The sequence below is a fragment of the Eschrichtius robustus genome, chromosome 14 (genome assembly GCF_028021215.1).
Source record: "Eschrichtius robustus isolate mEscRob2 chromosome 14, mEscRob2.pri, whole genome shotgun sequence".
NCBI classification, from domain to species: domain Eukaryota; kingdom Metazoa; phylum Chordata; class Mammalia; order Artiodactyla; family Eschrichtiidae; genus Eschrichtius; species Eschrichtius robustus.
The window spans coordinates 35790168-35810858 of record NC_090837.1 but is presented as its reverse complement, the minus strand read 5'-3'; the positions used below and the strand labels follow the sequence as shown (position 1 = coordinate 35810858).

Here is a 20691-nt window from a genome sequence, read left to right as displayed (position 1 = left end):
TGCTATAAAGTTAACATTGGGTTAATCTTCTGATGAACTATTTCAAAATATAAATTTTAGTACTCTAGAGCTGACGGTTCTTTTTTTTTTTTTAAACATCTTTATTGGAGTATAATTGCTTTACAATGGTGTGTTAGTTTCTGCTTTATAACAAAGTGAATCAGAGCTTATGATTCTTGAGGAACAATTTTTTCTAAAAAGATTTAACTCTTTATACAAATAGTTTCATGTAAGTCTGAATTTAATTTTACATGTAAATTTACATAATTGCATCCTAATGTTTTCTCTTACATGTCCTGTAACTTGTGGTCATACAAGAAACTGAAAATGACTTCATGATTTGTATATAATTCAAATGCCTGTTTATGCATCCTCTCACTGTATCTTTGATTATGAGGAAAAATTAATTCAAAATTATCTTTCTTGTTAATAACTGCTTCATCCAAAGTTTCGTATGAAAATAGTGTTCATTTTCATTGAATGTGACAGTCTTTAAACTTAATTTTTATTTCCAAGCCTGTGAATATTTGCTTTGCAATGTTGTGGCAGTTTTCATAACCAGAGAGTCTAAACTCTGAAGAATTCTAACTGCCTTATGTGCCTTACTGCAATGTCTATGTACATGCTTTTATTTTATAATATTTTACAGACAAGTTTATTGCGTGATTGCTGGCAGCTCCTGTCACGGTGCTCAGGCCAGGAAGCTCATATCTGTGCAGATCCCACAAAGACGCATTCTGGGGCGGACAGGCAATCTCGGCTCCCACTGTGGGCGCCCACACCGCCCCAAGTGGGGCCCCTCCTCTCCTCTAGGGCCACGCCGGCCAGCAATGTTGCTGCTGCTGCCGCTACTGCTGCCGTGACTCGTTTCACTCTGGGCCCAGGTCCTGGTCTCAGCCATGGCCTTGGGATGGCCCAGACTGCCCGGTGCCCACACATGCACTGAAGTTCAAGGCCAACTGCATGGTGAGCATGCTGACCACCACCCACCGTGCCTGGGGACCAATGGGCATGCTCCATAGTCCCATTGGACTTCACTGGACTCCGCTTTATTTTGCCAAATAAAATAAACTTACAAAATGGATATACATCCAACTTGCAAAATGAGAATACATTTTTTTGTAATCCTTTCCCTATATTACTTGGTGATAAGAAATTATAATCTCCACAAATATATTGCGAAAGTTCTGCTACTCTGATATATGTGTAAAAGCTTTTGTAACATCCAAAAGGTTATGTCCTCTAACGTTCAGATTCTGCCAGCTCTGGTAAAGAGAACTGCAGCCTTATGGACATTCATGCTCTGGGGCCAAACCTGGGCTGTGACCTTCAGCAAATAAGAACCTAGTGAGAATTCATTAGTAAGGCTCACCATTTCGGTACCACTGGATCTCCGGCTGGAAATGTTTAATTTCAGGAGTGATAACTACACGGCAGCCTAGACTCATCGTCTCGCCTTCTCTCCCGAAAGACACATCAAACTTGTCATCAAAGTGGATCTCAAACTTGGACGCATAACCGTAAGGGGTCACAGCAACTGGGCACAACAAAAACAAACATCAGTAATTTACTTTTTGTCATCAAAGAGACACAAGCATTTTAACAAGCACAGGCAGAAAGCAATCACAACAAACCTATCAAGTGACTTATCTGGGCAAAAATTAAGTCTTAAGTATGTAGCATATTCACATATATCATTATATTGAAATGGAAATTCTGTGGATGGAAATTCTTGCTTCATTGGTCAGATAAGCTAAATGCTTATTTTTACTATTATAGTTAATAGAATTTAAAAGGTCAGGTTTAACGCCTTACATAAAATATAAATGAACACCACATTTAGCTTAGACTTAAATATAGCTGCAGTATATGCACATTAAAATGTTAGATTCTGAGCTCATTTAAACTTTACTGCTTGTACTCTTGGAACAAATAGCCATATCGATTTCTCATAAAAATTGAGTTTTTTAGTAAGTGGCTTCAGCTTCTTTGATGATCTGGGTTAAAAAAATACAAGAAACATCAATGGGAGAAAACAAAGTTTAAAATACCATTCTTAGAAATATCTTATTTATAGATTGAGTAAATACCTGCACCATAAACTCTCCTAGGTTTTATTTTCTCTTTTCTCAAAGGAAAGGGCCTGGGAAAATAATGACTATTTTCGATGGCTTCCTACATGCCAGGAACTTCACATTTGACATGTCATCTAATCCTTGCAAAAACTCCATGGCATAGTTACTAGTTTTTCCTCTCTTTCAGGTGGGGATATAGAAGTTCACAAATATAATATATAGCTAACGCCAAGGTTTCAAAGGCATCATGTGTGAAACTGAAATTCAAATGTATAACTGCCCAACTCTAAAACTTAGGCCCTTTTTCTCCTATTTCAATTCTTTTCCTAAGACCTCTTAGAATTAATTTGAAAATGCAAGCTAACATTTACTGAGTTCACCTTGTGCCGACTATTATTCCAAGTGTTTAATATCTACCAACTCAATTAAGCCTCATAATAACCCTATCAGGTAAGTGCCATTATTATTCCCATGTTATCGATGAGGAAACAGCAGCACGAGGAGACTAAATAACTGCCCATATGCACCCTGCAGATGCAGGATTTACACTGGCAGGCTGTTTCCAGAGCCTGTGCGCTCAACCAATACATGGGGTTGACTTGACTTTGTGTGTCCCCAGGCAACCACTCACCAACAGGGAAATGACTTCTCTTTGAAGCACGTGTCCCATCTGCCCCATTTTTATATGATGATGTCCCACTGAGATCAAAACGCAAAACAACTTGAACAGATCTTGTTTATTGGGAAGTTGGGCTGGTTCCAAAGCTGCCTCAGGGAGTAGAGATAAGGGTTATAGGGAGGGCCTGGTTTAAGTCAGGGGTTGGCAAATCTGTGAGCCAACTCTGGATTGCCTCCTGTTTTGTACCATGAAGGATGGTTTCTAAATTTTTTAATGGCTGAAAAAAATCAAAAGAAGGATAATATTTTGTGACATGGGAGAAGTCATAGGAAATTCAAATTTCAGTGTTCATAAATAAGGTTTTATCTGGATACAGCCATGCTCATTCATCTATCTATTGCCGATGGCTGCTTTTGTGTTACAGTGGTAGAGTGGAATAGTTGTGACACAGACCCACACAGCCTAAACTATTTACAATCTAGTCCTTTACAGAAAATGTTTGCCAACCCCTGGTTTAGAATATGGTTTGGAGTTAGAAAGACCAGGTTACAAGTCGCTATTCTACCATTATGCGTGGTCTTGACCCATGATTTAATCTCTCTAAGTTGTTTCCTCATCTGCATAGCACAGATAAAAAGGCACCCAGTTCATAAGCTTTGGAGAGCATTAAATGAATCAATGCATATAAAAAATGTCCTAGGGGACTTCCCCGGAGGTCCAGTGGTTAAGACTCTGAGCTTCCACTGCAGGGGGCATGGGTTCGATCCCTGGTCAGGGAACTAAGATCCCACATGCCGCACGGAGCAATCAAAAAAAAAAAGAACTGTAAATCACCAGTGAAGCTGGGGGTGCTGTCTCCCAGCTCAAAAAAAAAAAAAAAAAAAGTCCTAGTACAGAGTCTGGCACAACTGATCAATACATATTAACTACTAGAGCAGAACCAAGGGCAGGGAGCTTTATCCATGATATTTACCAGCATATTCCAACCACCTAAACTGGTACCTGGCACATGGTAGATGTTCAATAAATACTAGTTGAATTAATGAATAAGAGCCCTCCGTTCTCTATGCTGGGAACAACTGCACTCAATTCAGGAGCCAGAGGAGGCTCTGAAAGATTAAGAAGTTAGAGAAGTAAGATTGAGCTGGGCTTTCAGACTCTGGCTTGATGGAGAAGAGGGGAATGGGAAAAACATGGATGATGATATAGAAATGGGACTGAACAGGATACGTGTGGAGGATTGTAGAATGACCAATAGGCCAATCTTGGGGACATTGGGGATAAGCCATAGTTTCAAATTTCCCAGCTATTCTATCTCAATATAAATCAAATGATAGGGAAGGACATGGTTTGGGATGTGTTCCTCCTACACTCTCACCCATCATCCCCTCTTGCCCATGGGATTGATACCAATGATTACAATTTAGAATATTAAAATTAGGAGCCATTCCATGAAGTCGATGGAGTAGGTCATCTACAGACATCAAACTAATTAGTTAGGTGAAAAATTGACCCATGAGAAAGTATTTTCATCAACCATTTTTAAAACTACCACTTATTTTTTAACGTTTGGAAAATAAGAAGTTCGGGCTTGACTACCTTTTTCAGTCTGAACAGTGTAAGCATCAAATTACTTGAACAACAATAAGGATTTTACTTTTATTGCCTCCCATGAAAAGAAGTTCTGATATAGATGAAATGACTGAAGTTCACAAATTTACAAATTACTATGGATCAGAATATTGTTCATAATTTGTTATTAAACCACATTTAGACCTCATTAAATTGCATTTCATAAATTAGTGTATTTATTTATTCATTCATCATCAAATACTACTCTACATCAGGTGCTGGGGTTTAAAGATAAAAGGTCCAGCCTTGCCTTCGAGTGTCTCATGGGTCAGTGGGAGAGAACAGTTAACAGTGTCCAGTGAGATAGATGCTCTTATGAAGGTGCCACAGCTTCTCTGGGGACACCGAACCCTGAGTGGGTGGGGCCTGGGGTGGCAGTGGTGTCAGACATGTATTTCTCAAGGAGTTGATACTGAACTGGATATTTAAGAATGAGTAAAACTGCTCTGATATAGTCCAGATTCTGTGTGTGTGTGTGTGTGTGTGTGTGTGTGTGTGTGTGGTTAAATCACTCTGCACAGGTTTGTGTAATGATCTTTCTCAATTTAAACACAGAAAGACTTAAAAGCATTTTAAATGCTTTTAAGACTTAAAACCATTTTTAGCCTGTCACATCTGGGCATTTATAAAACCAGAGCAAAGCAATTATATGCAGAAAGAGAATATAGTAACCAAAGAATCTGAAAAAATAAAACCAACCACAGGTAGTATTACACACATAGTAGCATATATTATAATATAGACTATGTATTTATTTCAGCATTATGGAACAGCTTATTATGCAGTATTGTACAGAGATGACACAGCAAATATACTTTTAAACTTACAGATGGGGGGCAAGGTGGAGGCCCCTGCACGGAAGAAGGTCTCATCAAACTCTCCCTTATATCCTAGAAAAGAAAGCAGAAAAGCATGCCAACTGTTCCTTGACTTTATTTTTTAGCAGTGAGAATAAATTTTTTAAAAATACACTTTGAATAAAACAAGTCCAGCAAACTTACTCTTTACCACAACCGAAGCATATGCTGAAAGCTCTCCTTTAGCATTCATCGCCGAGGCCCGGTACTGAGCGGTGTCTTCAAAATCACATCTGAAAGAATGGATGGAAATGAGTGCCCAGTGCAGTGACACTCCTGGTACAGTCGTCCCTCAGCATCCGCGAGGGATTGGTTCCAGGACCCCCATGGATATTAAAATCCGCGGACGCTCAAGTCCCTTAAGTAAAATGGTGTAAAATAGTCGGCCCTCAGTATCGGCGGGTTCCGCCTCCTCAGATACGGAGGACCTATGTAATTGCTAGCTGTTTCATCAAGGATCTCTTTGCTAACAAGGCACAGGGCAAATCACTGACTGACACATAGCTCTTTGGCACACTTGATAAAGCTACTCTCTCTGACCCAGCACCCTGTGGTGTTATATAGGCCAACAGATCTATCTACCAACAGCTATAGCCCACCGTGACCCTAACCTGGGTTCATTTAAAATGTCCAAAAAAAAAAAAAAAAGTCAACAAAGTGTCAAGCATATAAAGTACAGTGTGAACAGTGTGATGAAAAATTGGTCTAAAGTTGTATCAGGAGCAGAAAATGTCCAGCCATGTACCTTTGGAGCAGGTAAGACCCCGAGCACCTTGGGGCCTCCCTCAGGGTGGGTTTCAGTCTGGGGGGCTACAGGGTGATGAAGAGACAAAGAAACAGCCTCTCCTTATAGACGCCCACAGACTCCCTGAGCCACAAAACAGATCCCGGTTGGTCTAATGTGCTCTAGCCTCAAAGTACAAATAAGTTATTTAACTTTCAATTCTGCTAAGGTTCAGGCCCACAGAACAACACAAGAAGTGCCATTTGGAAGTTGCTCTAAGTTATAATGCAGAAATTGGGATGTCGATAATAATGGAGTAGAGAGAGAAGGATCTCACACAGAGATGAACAGGCTAAGATTTCAAAGAAGGCTGTTTTGTGTCTTATCACTGCCAGTGTTCGTGTTCTTCATTGTTCCTCTGGGTTTAGTTTCATTTGTAAAATCTTAGTTCTTGTTGAAATCTACAGACATCAATAGAACCCCAGGAGGGTCAATACAGTTGCCTTTCCCATAGCCATTTAATTATAAAGCAACCACATAGCTCGCTGCCGCCTCGGTAGAATCTCCGACTGGCAGAATGGATGCAACTTTAGGAAGGGGTCAATGCTTGGTGAAAGCCCCAGTGTCCCAGGGTTCTTTCTGCTTTAAGCCCAGCATCACCTGTGTCAACTGCTCTGACCCGAGAAGGCTATGAAGCTCTTGAGATCAGAATGACGTAAATTTTACTTTGACATCTCAGCATGTCATGGTTTTATTTGAACCGAAAATGCTGGGAGCTTGTTTAACTTTTTCATTCACATAACTAGGCTTGGATTTCAAAACCGCATTAGGAGACATGATAAACCTTTGAAAACTTGGAAATTTTGATGTGGATTCTGCTTTCAAATTTTGCTTTTGATTTTGCTTTAAAAACATCCCAATGTCAGGCTCTGCGTCCATCTACAGGCTGACAGGGTGGGCACATAGTTTCCCACAGTTCCTGGTGAGCTGAAGGAAAGAACAATTTCTCCAAGTCCGGCTTACTTGCAATGTCACCCACCCCAAACTTCATCGGCCTTTACTGATTAAAGGCAAAAGTGTATAGTGATGGCATAGATTTGGAACTCTGAAAGGATAACTGAATATAAATGCCTATTTATGTAACTTATTTTCTTACTAATGTCTAAGAAAAACTCTCCAGTACATAAAAGGATAAATAGATACAAATGAATTTTTCCTCACCGTCTTTGACTAAATTCAAGTAAGATCACTTTGGGAGGTAACGTGGGCTTGGTAAAAGTGTCATGCTTATCGCTTTTAGGTGTGCACCAAGAAGCAACGTATGGGACTGTCCCCCATCCTGATCACGCCACATTGGGAGGAAAAGGGGACAGTCATTAACTGGAGCGCAAACTGCCACCCTAAGCAATTGCTGGGCAACACACACAGACCCTGACGTCTCTTACGCGTTTATCTCCAGAGTGTGAATTCCGTATCGGCTTTCGATAATATACTTTCCAGGGTTTGCATGGACGTTTATTGGCACCTGGTTTTTATACCTATGAGACAATGGAAACAAGGTGAAGTAAGTTGAGGTGTAAATAGATTCATGATTAAAAGCAGCACACACACAACTGTTGTTCTTGAAGGAACACCTGTAAACACAGCACTGAGGTCGGTAGTGGGGTCTGTTCAATAAGTGCAAATAAAACGCATTATAAATATTATAAAACTTCTTTTTTTAACATTAAAACAATGGAATTTTATTTTGATGAAAAACGAGTTTACAATCATTTAGTAAATGCAGAGCAAACACTTCATTTTCCTATCCCATAACTCGAAAAAAATCATTAGTAAATGAATATCTGTGAACAGATTAAGGGTGAGGCAGACTGGATAATAAACCACCTGAAGTTCACACTCCCTGCATGTGACTCACTTGAAAAGGATGAAAACGGCACTGAAGATAACTGATAAGCTATGGGCATTGAATCCCATCCTAATCATTCAAATAAGCCCAATGATACTCATTTTTTGCTCATCATGGGCAGCAAACTATACACATTTCACTGAAGGAATACTTTGATAGAAGCACTTATTTAAATTATATTGTGCATCACAGCTATAAAATGGCTTGAACAGTTCCACTTGACCACCATATATAAAGTGCAACTATATAATATTCTACATTTTATCTGGGGTGTGATGAATATCAAGCTAGACTGAAAGTACCCCAGCTGCCAATTTCCGTCACTTCTGAAAAGATCTAGCTGTGTGAAAAAGGACTGTTCCCCCATACAAAGAACCAATTTCACAAACCTACTGGTAAACAAATACATTTATATAACTGGAACCTCAAGATGCTAGAGTTGTACTCATTTAAAAAACCATTCAGCTACCTTTGGTCTTTAAAAAAGTCTACACTGCAATATCCTAAACACTGTTCTGTGCATCTCACGATGCAGAGAGTGGCCTTGCAGTGCAGGATGAGGAGAGTGCAGCGTCACTGTGAAGAGTAGCATGCTATGGTTTCAAGGAACATCACCATCACAGCATCGGATTCTGTGCGTCAGGATCGAGGTCATGGTTGCTAGAAGGGGGATGGATAAGGAGAATATCCAGCTCATCCACTTGAGGAGTTGGGTGCATGACTACCAGCTGGTCCTGGGGAATGTCAGCTGCAGCTGCTGCAAGGTTGGTGATAGAGTTACTCTTTACACACTGAAAGTCTACACACTGGCTCTTTCCTTCTTCCTTTTCCCAAGACATTAAATAAAGGGTCTTTGGACATAGTCGTAAATCACTTCTGGGCAGCCCCCAGGCCTTTTCTTTTACTTTTTCTTTGTAGGTTGTATAACTTTCTATCCCAATCTAATCTTCTTAAGACCCCCTCCGTCAAAACTGATTCGGCCACATCTCTGTTTTCAATGTACTTGAAAAATCTATATAATTTTGTGTATAAATAATTTGTGAATATTATTCTCCCATCCGTGGTGGATACTCTTCATTCCAATCAACCACATCATCGTCTGTAAGCACCACTATGTGGCATGCATTCACGTTCCCCACTCTGGGCACTAGCTACCATGAGAGGCAGAATCATTTCTTCCAGATAAAATTCGAACTGTCTACGGGCACCATCATCTGATAACTCATGCATTAGGGCACTGAGATCTCTACATTTAATAGTACTACATTCAAAAGAGATACAAAGAGAGTCGCATGGTTCTCTCAGTTCAGGAATAGATATGCCATCGGGACAATGGATTATTCCTGTTTTATAGTAATCCAGCATAGCCCGAAACACAGAAGAGCCAATCCCCTCTGCCACCTCATACTCTCCCTTCTTGCTGGGACATGCAGAGTTATGTTCTCTGCCAGATCCAAACATCCTGCCCAACACTGTATATGGCTGAGCAGTAAAAATGGATGGGTCTACAACACATTTAGTGTTATCCACTATTAATGTCACTCGTTCTGACGCTCTTACATTCCGACCTCCTTCTTCGGCATTTTCATACACAAACACCATTTCCCCAGATGTCTTACAGCTACCATCTGAACTTGACTGACTACTGTTTCTGTTGCTGTTCCCAGCACTGCTACTGGAACCATTTGGAGATGCTTTTTGAGGATGAGGACTGCTTGAACGAGAGGAACTGTGATCTTTTTCACGTTCAACATGGTGCTGTCATGTTGGAGAAGTAACATTTCTAATACAAGGAGTGAGCTGACATTCTGTTCTTTCGTGAGATGAATCTCGTGATCTGTCACTTGACCTTCATCTATCTCTTGATCTCTCGTTGAGAGAGATCAAGTCACCATGTAGACTCATTTTGGTGTGGTCAACAACTCCTTTGGCAACATGTGAGGGAGTACCTGAACGTTTATAAAGTTTACGATGTCTACTATTCAATTTCCGATCCCAGTTCTCTGGATCACTGGAGTTACTGTCATAAGGATGAGGCCATCCTGCCACCCCACTTCAAGCTTCCTCACACTGCTGCTCTGAAAGTCCCCCTTGAGTGTCCAGGCACAGGCCGGGGCCGGCGACACCTCCGCTTCGTCCCCAGCTGGATCCCTCCGGAGGTGTCTGTGGCAGCGGATGCTCTGGCGGCTGCGGCTGCAAGAGCCACCCCAACAGGTTGCAGGCCGGCTCCTAGGCTGCTTCTCGCCTAAAACTTCTTGATGAATGTGCTTTCCGCTCCTCCATTACAAAAATTACGTTCAAGAAGTTGGCCATTCACAGCAATGTGGTTGAATCTTGCATGTGTAATGTTGAGTGAAAAGAGCCAGACACAAAAGAGTATAATGATTGCTTTCATGTAAAGTACAAAACCAGAAAAGACTAATTAATGCTGCTAGAAGTCAGGAGAGTGATTCCCCCGGAGCGGGGCAGGGGGGATTAAGGAGGCATCCTGGGTGCTGAAATTGTTTGGTTTCTTGATTTAGGTGCTGGTTACCTGGGTGTATGCAGTCTACAAAAATTCATCAGAGTTCTACATTTATATGTGATACGCACTTTTTAATGTGTATATGATACTTCAATAGAAGATCTAAAAAAAAAAGAAAAGAAAAACTTGCCTATTGTTGACACAACAGAGAGGAAGGCTTCGAGTGGGTTTTTTGTTGGCTGTCTGTGTAGGATGAAAGCAAAACATTCTTCCCACTAACATTCTTGCATGTTGTTCAAAACCTTGCCATTGCATTGAAAGTTCATTATATTTGTTTTACTCTTTTGTGAGCAAGCATAGCTCTCATCTTGGAAGAACTTAAAATATCAATCATGAAAGAAAACTACTGACAAATAGGAGCTGAAAGAGTCCCTTTTTCTGACTGGCCATCCTTGGTGAAGCCGCTCAGCCTTCAGAGGCTGGGGCTCCACGGAGGGGCCCCTCCTGAGACACTGTCTCCTGAGTCTGCAAGGGGCACCTTCTTCACCACGTCCTCAGGTTCTCAGTAGCCAGTGGCTATGGTGCTGGAACAGGCTTTTCTGCTTAAGCCATTTTCTGTCCCAAAGAGGAGCTGGACTCCATTTGATTCCCTTTCAGACACCCCACTTCACTTGCGCAGACATCGCAAATAACGCTAATAACCATAACAGACACAGAGTGTTTACTGTGAGCCAGGCAAGTGCTTTAAATTCAATCCTCACAACAACCGCACGAGATCGTACTACTTTTAACATAGTAAAGTAGTACCATTTTCCAGATGAAGAAACCCAGGCATGGAGAGGTTAAGTGTCTTGCCCTACCTCTCACGGCTAGAACAGCAGAGCTGGGATTTGAACCCAGGCAGTCTGGCTCCTGACAACATGGGATGCTTCCACTTTCCAACTGTTCTCTATTTAGCTGCATTTTATTTCTTCAGATTTCTGGACATGGTTATAAGGAGGTTTGGGAGCAGGGAAAGTGGTGGAAAGGGAGAGAAAGAAAGGAAATAATCTTCAGCCAGTCCCTACCTCTCCCCAGCTTGTACACTCATACACACACACACACACACACACACACACACACACACACCCTATGTCCCTAAAATGCATCATTTTTTATACTTTAAAAAATGTACAATTCTCCTTCTCCACCTAGCAAAATCCCAACTCGTCCTTCAAGGCTCTGATCAAATGTCACTTCTTCAATAATCTCTCCCTTGAAATCCCATACAATATCATTCCTGCCTGTCTGCATTGGTGTTACTTAGTTCAAATGGAAATATATAACATTTATCAAATTACGGTTGGACAAGTGTCACTTCCACTAAGGTGTGCGTGCCTTGAAGCTGGGGATTGTGTCTGATCCGTACTTACTTCTATTGCCACTCTCAAGGAAGTAGGCATCACAGGCAAATATTAGGCACTCAGTGTTTGCTAAACTGGATTGAACAGAGTTATTGGGTAACACCATAGATTTAACTGTGCTTCCTGATTTGGGGCCGAAGGAACGGAGTTCTGACAAATTCATCCTTCATGATAGGGATAATTTAAAATAAGTGCATGTGAAGAAGGTGTGTTGAGGCTCTTTGTGTCCCGGTTCCCTAGCATGTGAACCGGGGGGGTGGACTGGCTTAGGAATGGCAGCTGCGTAGCAGGTGTAGGGGCACAGCCTTCTGCCTCACCCTTGGGAGTCATCCCTAGCTGTTTCTGACGGCCCAGAAGCAGCCTCAGTTAGCTGTCTCCCCACAGGGCTCCAGGCAGACAGGACTGTTTGATCAGAGATGGCTTGTAAAAAGAAATCTGCCGGCCCCTCCTAATCTGGAACATTCCTTGCTTTGATGAATGACAGGGTAGAACATGTTAATCAGCATGTTCTCCTGACTGAATTGGTTTAGGTCATTTCACACTTGACTCAAAAGCTCCCTCTTGCTCAGTTTTCTCCTTTGCTGTGGTGTTTTCAGTATTTCCTTCTAACGTAAGAAGAGAAATGTGACACCCAATTCTGTGTGGCAGGTGCTACTTGACCAAACAACTGAGTGACACTCGATTTGGCTTCTGACCAAAAATGTTGTTCATATTTCTATAAAGTTTGAATTAAAACAGCATTTGCAGCTCCCAGGCTTTCCTTCACCTTCCTTGTCCTCCTGTCCTATCCGACCTAGCACCTCAATGCCTTCCCCCCCATCCCCCGACCCCCGGCTAAACAGCCATGGCTTTTCTCTCTCTGTCTCTGTCTGTCTCTGTCTCTGTCTCTGTCTCTGTCTCTCTCACACACACACACACACACACACACACACACACACTTTGAGGAGCTTCCATTCTCTCCACTGGAACGCCAATGTCAGTGTAAGAAGCATCTGTTTTAAAGCTGCAGACATGGATTAAGTGAGGAAGTGATTCAATTCTATTCTCCAAGGAATTCACATAGCGAGGCACTCGGGTTCAGAGTCATTTGCGATTGGCTGTCTTCACCATCAAGTCAGGGGAGAAAAGTAGGATTTGAGGCCTGCTCTGTATATGCTTCACAGTTTGTTACTTCTGGAAAATGAAATTCCAAACTGGTCAGTCATCGGCTAATTTTGGAGAGTTATCTACACCCTGGGGTGATTTGTCAGAGGGTTTCTGAAACTCTTGTGAACCTTTAGATGTACACCATTTTCCTTATCATTTTCACATAGAGTCTATGAACTAGTTAATGAGCTTCTGTTATAAGTATTTCTAGAATACTCTTCATGTATGTGTGTAAAATACACACTTAATTCCTCCAAACAAATGTCTGTTTGGATATTGGGCTGACTTTGATAAGAAGGGATTACAGTGAAAGCTCTTTGGCAGTGTAAAGCATGGTCAAACAAAAGGGCTTCACTCTAACTTTTCTCTATCAGCAAATAATGCCTGCCAAAATGATCTTTTCATGTTGAATACCCCTACAAGTGTGGTTGCTATTTAGAATGCAACCCTACTGTTTTGAATAAATAGCTGTTACTTTAAAAACCAATGAGCTGAGAGAGAGCTATTCCATTAGCATAGAATTTGGACTTAAATAAATAAGAAAAATCTAAAATAAAATCCCAAACCCTTATACCTGGGAAGTAATTATAAATAATTTTTAACTATTTTAAATGCAGGCTGTTTTCCTAAGATAATATGGTAGTAATTGCTAAATTTAAATACATTGTAAATAACTCTAATCTTGTAAACAAATTCAATACATGATTCTATCATGGAATTTATGAATTCATATAATTTGCAAAAATAGATTAAGGCTTTTCCAAATCTCTGGACTCTTCCTAAGATACATTTCTCGTACTATTTTATTGCCAGGTTTTGAACCTTTCCATGCCTAATGACAAATATCTTTGTCTATTTGACAGTGACTTCAGGGATAATGTGAAGAATTTCAAATATGTATTTTTAAGTGTCTTGCGTGAGGATCTAGCCCAGTAACCACATACACATCTGAAAACGTGGGTATTGAGTGAGCATTAGACTAATACTAATCCTCACTAACACTAACACATTGCTCCAGGGAGTTTGTGTGAGTCTCCCTGCAGATTACAATCCAGGCTTCCATTGAAAAAATTGATTTAGACTTTGGGCTCGAAATGCAATTAAATCTGGCTCTTTTTTTAAAAAAAAAAAAGTGTAAAATTAATGCAATTCTCTCCTTCTCTTAAAGAGAACTTTTCTCCCTCATTTCACATATCTTTTACAATTTGACTGGGCAATACAGGCATACGGTTCAAGGATCAGAAAATATCAGGGTGCCCGGGAAACATTCTCCTTCCTCAAACCTGTCTGCCTTCTGCCCAGCTCCTCCCCAAAGCTAACTGTTCTCCTTAGATTCTTACAGAGCCTTCCAGAGCTTCCTTATGCAAGTAATATGGATACAAACATAAATGTTTTTCCTCCCCTTTTAAACCAATGTATAGCCTATTAAACAAGTTATTATATAAATATAGCCTATTAAGTAAAACAGCTTTGGTTTTTCACCACATATACATTTCTCCTTCTCTGTTGACAAGCCCTCCTTCGGGATGGCCTGCTTCACTGTGGTGGTGCAGCTGCGTCATCTACAACTAACTTTTCTACTGGACGCAAAGCCCACGGGCTTCCTTCTGCTCGGAGAGTGAGCTGGAAACAGGGCGGTGCTGCTCAGCGTCTCCACACCTGGCCCTGATGAGTGATGGGCGCTCCTGTCAGTGAGTGATCCCCGGGTACCCTCTAGATTCCATCCAGACGGATTTGGTCAGTACGCGGGGTTGGCCAAAGAGCAGCTGCTGTGTGTTGACATCATTTGTTAGACCTCAGGGGCTTCCATGACCTGAGGGTGCCCAGTGGAAACTTGGAACTGAACCCTCTTTGGAAAGGAGTCTGAGGGAGCCAGGCCCCAGGCACACATGCCTTTGAAAGACGTGGCTAAAGCCCTAAAGGCTTCAAGCGGAGGCATCACAACTGCCCGCAGCAGCATCGCACACTTATTTCTGTACTTTCCCTTCTTCTATTCAGTAAGGTCATTCTCAATTATTTCTTTCATACTTATACTCAGTGTCAGGCCCAGGAAGCTGCAGCTGGGTACAAAAGAGGCATAAATGCCAGTAAATGAGTCACCACTAACCGTGGTTCTTGCTAGGTCGTGGATTCCCTGCTCACTGAGGGGAAGGATGTTCACTGAAGATCGCATACTCTGGACCAGCAGCTTGCAAAGTAAATGAGAGCTTCATTTCATGATTATTTTTAAAAAGGCAACGTACCCAGCATGCTATAATCAATCCTACATGGAAGTTTACTCTCAGAGGTGGATTTACCTTGAAACCAGTGAAGCTCAAGTTTCAGGGTCTCTCATCAGCATGGGTCCCCATAAGGCTCTGTGCCTAATGCATATGACTTAACTTTATATTCTTTTTTGTAAAAGTGCTCCTCAAATTGTATAACTCTTATGCCCCACAAAACCTGGCTCTGACCTTATTTATTGCCACAGCCAATTTTCAGTTATCTGCTAGCTCATTGTCCAAATTTCAGCTTTATCCAGGGGCAAATCTTGCTTGCTAAATAAGGTGAACTATTTTCTTAGTGGTCCACTGGTTCTTTTGTTTTCATATTTACTTCTCACTTGACTTTCAAGGCAACAGGACTTTCTGTGAAATGGTCTGATCCGTCCCTACTGGGAGAATTCCTGATACAGAACGGATTTGACTTCTCCAAGCACAAAAGTAGGCACGGGAACTAGAGAAGGTTTGTTCCAGTCAATGAACAGCCTCCCAAACAGCCTCCCAATCATTCCTGAGACAAATCTTGTCTCTGTGCCTTTGTTTTTGATTCAAATGAGCCCCTAGGCCATAAAATTCATACGTTAAGGAAATAAATACTTCAAAGCTAAATGTGAAAGATTTGAGGGATCAATCATACTTCTTCTCAGCCCCATTACTGAAGATAACTAAAAGCTGACAGTATGGGCTTCCCTGGTGGCACAGTGGTTGAGAATCTGCCTGCCAATGAAGGGGACATGGGTTCGAGCCCTGGTCCGGGAAGATCCCACATGCCACGGAGCAACTAAGCCCGTGCACCACAACTACTGAGCCTGCGCTTTAGAGCCAGTGAGCCACAACTACTGAGCCCGTGTGCCACAACTACTGAAGCCCGCGCGCCTAGAACCCGAGCTCCGCAACAAGAGAAGCCACCGCAATGAGAAGGCCGCGCACTGCAACGAAGAGTAGCCCCTGCTTACCACAACTAGAGAAAAGCCCGCATGGAGCAACGAAGACCCAACGCAGCCAAAAAAAAAAAAAAACTGACAGTATTTCTATTTTTCAGTTTGACTGGAGTTTTACAGGTTGACAATTTAGTCATCTCATATTTTTTCTTTGGCGTTTTAATCTTGTTTGTTTTTATTTTTATTTTTTTTAACATCAACATATTTACTCATTTGCTTATTTTTGTTTGTTTTTAAATCACTCCTTTTTCAGCCCACAAAGCACTATGTAAGGAGTTTAATCTCCAACAGAATTTGAGCTCTGCCTTTGTAGAACCCCATTACTCTGGCTTAGTAACACCATCAGTGGTACATGGCATGTTTGTATTCTAGTTGCTGTGTGTTTAACGGAATAAATAAATGCTTAAGAAATTAATACTTACCTCCTAGAGATTACTTTGTATTCTTTTGAAAATCATCTTTAACTCTGATGTTTAAAAATCAGGAAAACAGAGATAGGACACTGTGTAATAAATATATCTACTTAAGGACTCCAATTATTCGTTTATTGGTAGTACATTTTTTTTTAAATGTTACTTTTAATTTATTTATTTATTTTTTATTATTTATTTTTGGCTGTGTTGGGTCCTCGTCTCTGCGCGAGGGCTTTCCCCAGCTGCGGCAAGCGGGGGCCACTCCTCATCGCGGTGCGCGGGCCTCTCACCATCGTGGCCTCTCTTGTTGCGGAGCACAGGCTCCAGACGCGCAGGCTCAGTAGTTGTGGCTCACGGGCCTAGTTGCTCCGCGGCATGTGGGATCCTCCCAGACCAGGGCTCGAACCCGTGTCCCCCGCATTGGCAGGCAGACTCCCAACCACTGCGCCACCAGGGAAGCCCAGTAGTACATTTTAATTCATGAAAGATGAGAAATTTTTTTACTCATCAAGTAACATTTCTTTTTTTTTTTTAAACATCTTTACTGGAGTATAATTGCTTTACAATGGTGTGTTAGTTTCTGCTTTATAACAAAGTGAATCTCAAGTAATATTTCTTGGAGCTAAAAACTTGTTATTCTTTATGTATTTCTATAGGAAAACTTGGATTTTTTCTGAGGTGGGAAATAATCAGTTTTTTTTTTTTTTTAATGATTACTTTTTCTTTTTAATTTTATTTATTTATTTATGGCTGTGTTGGGTCTTCGCTTCTGTGCGAGGGCTCTCTCTAGTTGCAGCAAGTGGGGGCCACTCTTCATCGCGGTGCGCGGGCCTCTCACTATCGCGGCCTCTCTTGTTGCGGAGCACAGGCTCCAGACGCGCAGGCTCAGTAATTGTGGCTCACGGGCCTAGCCGCTCCGCGGCATGTGGGATCTTCCCAGACCAGGGCTCGAACCCGTGTCCCCTGCATTAGCAGGCAGATTCTCAACCACTGCGCCACCAGGGAAGCCCAATAATCAGTTTTTTAAGAGGAAATGTCCCCTTGATAGGCCAATTTGTGCAACTCTATAGGTAGAGAGAAAGGTGGGGCAAAGATGGATTGATTCCTAACTTACTATAGTATACTCATACTTTTAAAGCTTGGAAATTGATTTTTTAAACTTCATTTTCATTGAAATATGTCCCTACATTTCTCATCTTTGTTTACTATAAATTATTTGCCTTGGTAATATAGAGCTGGCGTTGGTTTCATTCTTTGGTTTTCAAACTCAAGAACCCTGGAAAGAGTTTACATACAAGAAAAACTGTAAGTAAATCCAATATTACCACAGGCAGATTGATATCACAGGTGAATTTAAAAAAAACACAACTCACCACCTGCTCCTTAAGAATAACCTTAGCTAGCAGTTTATCTTGTCAGCCACCTCCATTACGCTAGCCAGGTGTCCAAAGAACATTAGAAATAACAGAAAAGAGAGGAAGAGACAGGCGCTCTTTGGGTGACAGTGCTATTCTGTGAAGTGTTCATACTGTGACATAGGGCATATTTACCGCCACTCTCAAGGATAAGAGAACTGCGTGCAAAATAGCCCTGTCGGAGAAGAAGACGGAAAATGCCTTTTAAAACTGGCTCACAATCCTCTTCAGACTTCTGCTATCTGTGGCAGACATTCATGCCGTAAGATGGGAGAGGTCTGAGTTTAGGGATCACAAAGTCATTGACAATTGCAATAGGATATATAATGGATAGAAAAAAGAGGAGTTTATTCGTTATGGAACAAAAATTTCTTCAGGCCCCATAGTCGTAACAGCTCCCATACCATCCCCTCTTTTGTTTGGCTTTGGAAAACACATTAAGACCTCAGCTCATGTGAGGAGTAGAGATGGAGCCCTCTGGGTCTTAATTACTTTCAAAAAGGCAGTATTGCTTCTCATCACAAGATGATACCAAATAAATATGCTGACTAAATTTTAACACTTTATATAAGATAAAGACCCATTTGTATAATAGGATTATAAAGTATCATAATAAATCATAATGGATGCAAGACTCTTCTTTCCTTCCATACACGTATTCTTTCTTCACTATTTAAAAAATCTATTCAAATTTGTAGATGCTTTCACTGACTCTTGCATATTCACAATGCCACATGTTTTCACAAGAGGTAAAATTAACTTTGAGTAATCGATTCTATGAGAAATTTTCATAACGACAGCATACCATGTGAGACGAGGTTCTGGCCAGCCGGCTACAGAGCAGTGTAATTTTACATGTCCTTTCTCCCAAACAGTGTGGGAACGAGGTTCAATGACAAATTCAGGAGCATGGAGAAGATTATCTTCATTCAACTTTTTATGACATGCCTCAGTTTCTTCTAACTGAAAAAAAATCAACATATTATGAAATCAAAGTAACACATGCTACAAAAATGTAATGTAGAAATCAAAATGATCATTTTTTCATTTGGAGCCTTACTTTTGCATCCATTTCAAACGAATCCCCCTCACCTCTTTTGAAAACAGACATATCACTTGATTTTTAACATTCTAAGCCTGAGCAACATATTTTACTTATTTAAGGTGGATTTCTTAAGGTTCTTCAAGAATTGTAATTTCTATAGAACCTAAAATTTCACAGAATTTAAAACTAATAAGTGTGTCTTTCTTTGACCTATACATTTTGATGCTTTTTCCTTCTTTTGTTTCTCCGCAAGACCACATATTTCTTCATTTGAATCTAATTAATCTATATTAACACACATATACACAATGTTACATGCATTTCTACTTTTTAAAATTAATATTTATTGGAGTATAGTTGATTTACAATGTTGTGTTAGTTTCTGCTGTGCAGCAAAGTGAATCACTTATACATATACATATATCCACTCTTTTTTAGATTCTATTCCCATATAGGCCTTTACAGAGTATTGAGTAGAGTTCCCTGTGCTATACAGTAGGTCCTTACTAGTTATCTACTTTATATATAGTGGTGGCATTTCTACTTTTGTAAGTTATATTAAATTGTCTTTTTTTACCGTTTTTTTCAGTGACAGGTGTTCTGCCTTTTCTCGAATTGCAACTTTCCTTGACTTCTCAAAACCTTCCTCCTGGCGAAGCATGGACCTGGACTCTTGGGATACTGTGGACTGCTTGGCTGCCGTGACTCCTTCCTCTCTAGTAAGGAGATTCCTCCGGGCTATGTAAGCAGCAGCTTCTTTAATTCTTTCTTCTTCTGTGTCTGTAATTCCACTGACATGCACTTGGCTAAAATATAATAACAGCGAAATATGGATATTGTGGCTGGCAGTGATGAGATAGCCCAATTTTACAAAGTTCAAAGCGTCCGACCTCAGATGCTGTACACTGTGCCCAAAGAAAACCTGACATAGAAAGACCTGGTAAATAGGAGCTAACTCTTCACACATGGCAGTGATCTTCACCTTAACCAACAATGATAACGACAACAATAATACCTATTCCGGTTGTGGTGCCTTGCCAAGTGCTTTTTACATACATTGTCTCATTTTCCCCCACAACAACCCTTTGAAGTAGACTGTACCCTCTCTACTTCAGATATATGGCAACAAGACACAGAGAAGTTAGATAACTTGCCCAACGTCATTTCTTTGGTTTCCTTAGTGCGTTTAAATATGATTTAGTCTATAAAAAAAGATTAAGTTATGACTTCTTTCCAGAAAAGTTGATATTGTAAAATGACAGACAGTTTGTGTGGCTGTGATTCTGATTTTCGACTATGTGCTTGATCTGGATTCTGTAACTCAGATGATGTAATGCATTGCCCAGAGGTGCTGCACGCAGAAATAAGTTGTAAATTTACGTGAGATCCTTAAGCCTAGTGGGTTTCCTTTCCATGATAATAAAGGTTGTGTGTGTGTATATACATATTTAATATGACAACCTTACTTTGTGCTTACACACAGCCCTGTTGTAAAGACATGATCAAACTCACAATTGAAGTGTTGATGCTGACAAAAGTGACTTGTTTTTACTCATAATTGATGATGGTGATGGCAAGTGAGTGGTTACATCCTAAAGTGCTGTGCCTAGTACAGTAGTTTATGATAGAATTTGTGCTGTGATTTAGTAATGTTGTTTAAAATATTTGGATTATTTTAAAGCTCCTTCAATACCTTTGTTGTCAATCCTATTACATGTTTCAGTGAGGAGTATGTTGATTATATTGAAGATTCTCTTGAAATTGAGTCTCCTGAGACCTCTTAAGGC

The 20691-nt window shown here is 40.7% G+C and overlaps 1 protein-coding gene and 1 pseudogene across 1 annotated transcript in view; both read right to left on the bottom strand.

Moving 5' to 3' along the window:
* Window positions 1-20691, bottom strand: part of MYOM1 (myomesin 1) — a 137248-nt gene that overhangs the window by 86579 nt on the left and 29978 nt on the right. The window contains exons 4-9 of the mRNA XM_068562692.1: window positions 19482-19710; window positions 18665-18822; window positions 7353-7445; window positions 5328-5416; window positions 5154-5216; window positions 1373-1537 (exon numbers count right to left, since the gene is read on the bottom strand). Coding sequence (XP_068418793.1) covers window positions 1373-1537; window positions 5154-5216; window positions 5328-5416; window positions 7353-7445; window positions 18665-18822; window positions 19482-19710 — 797 coding nt within the window. The remainder of the gene's footprint in view (window positions 1-1372; window positions 1538-5153; window positions 5217-5327; window positions 5417-7352; window positions 7446-18664; window positions 18823-19481; window positions 19711-20691) is intronic.
* LOC137776728 (BTB/POZ domain-containing protein 10 pseudogene) lies at window positions 8383-9721 on the bottom strand (annotated as a pseudogene).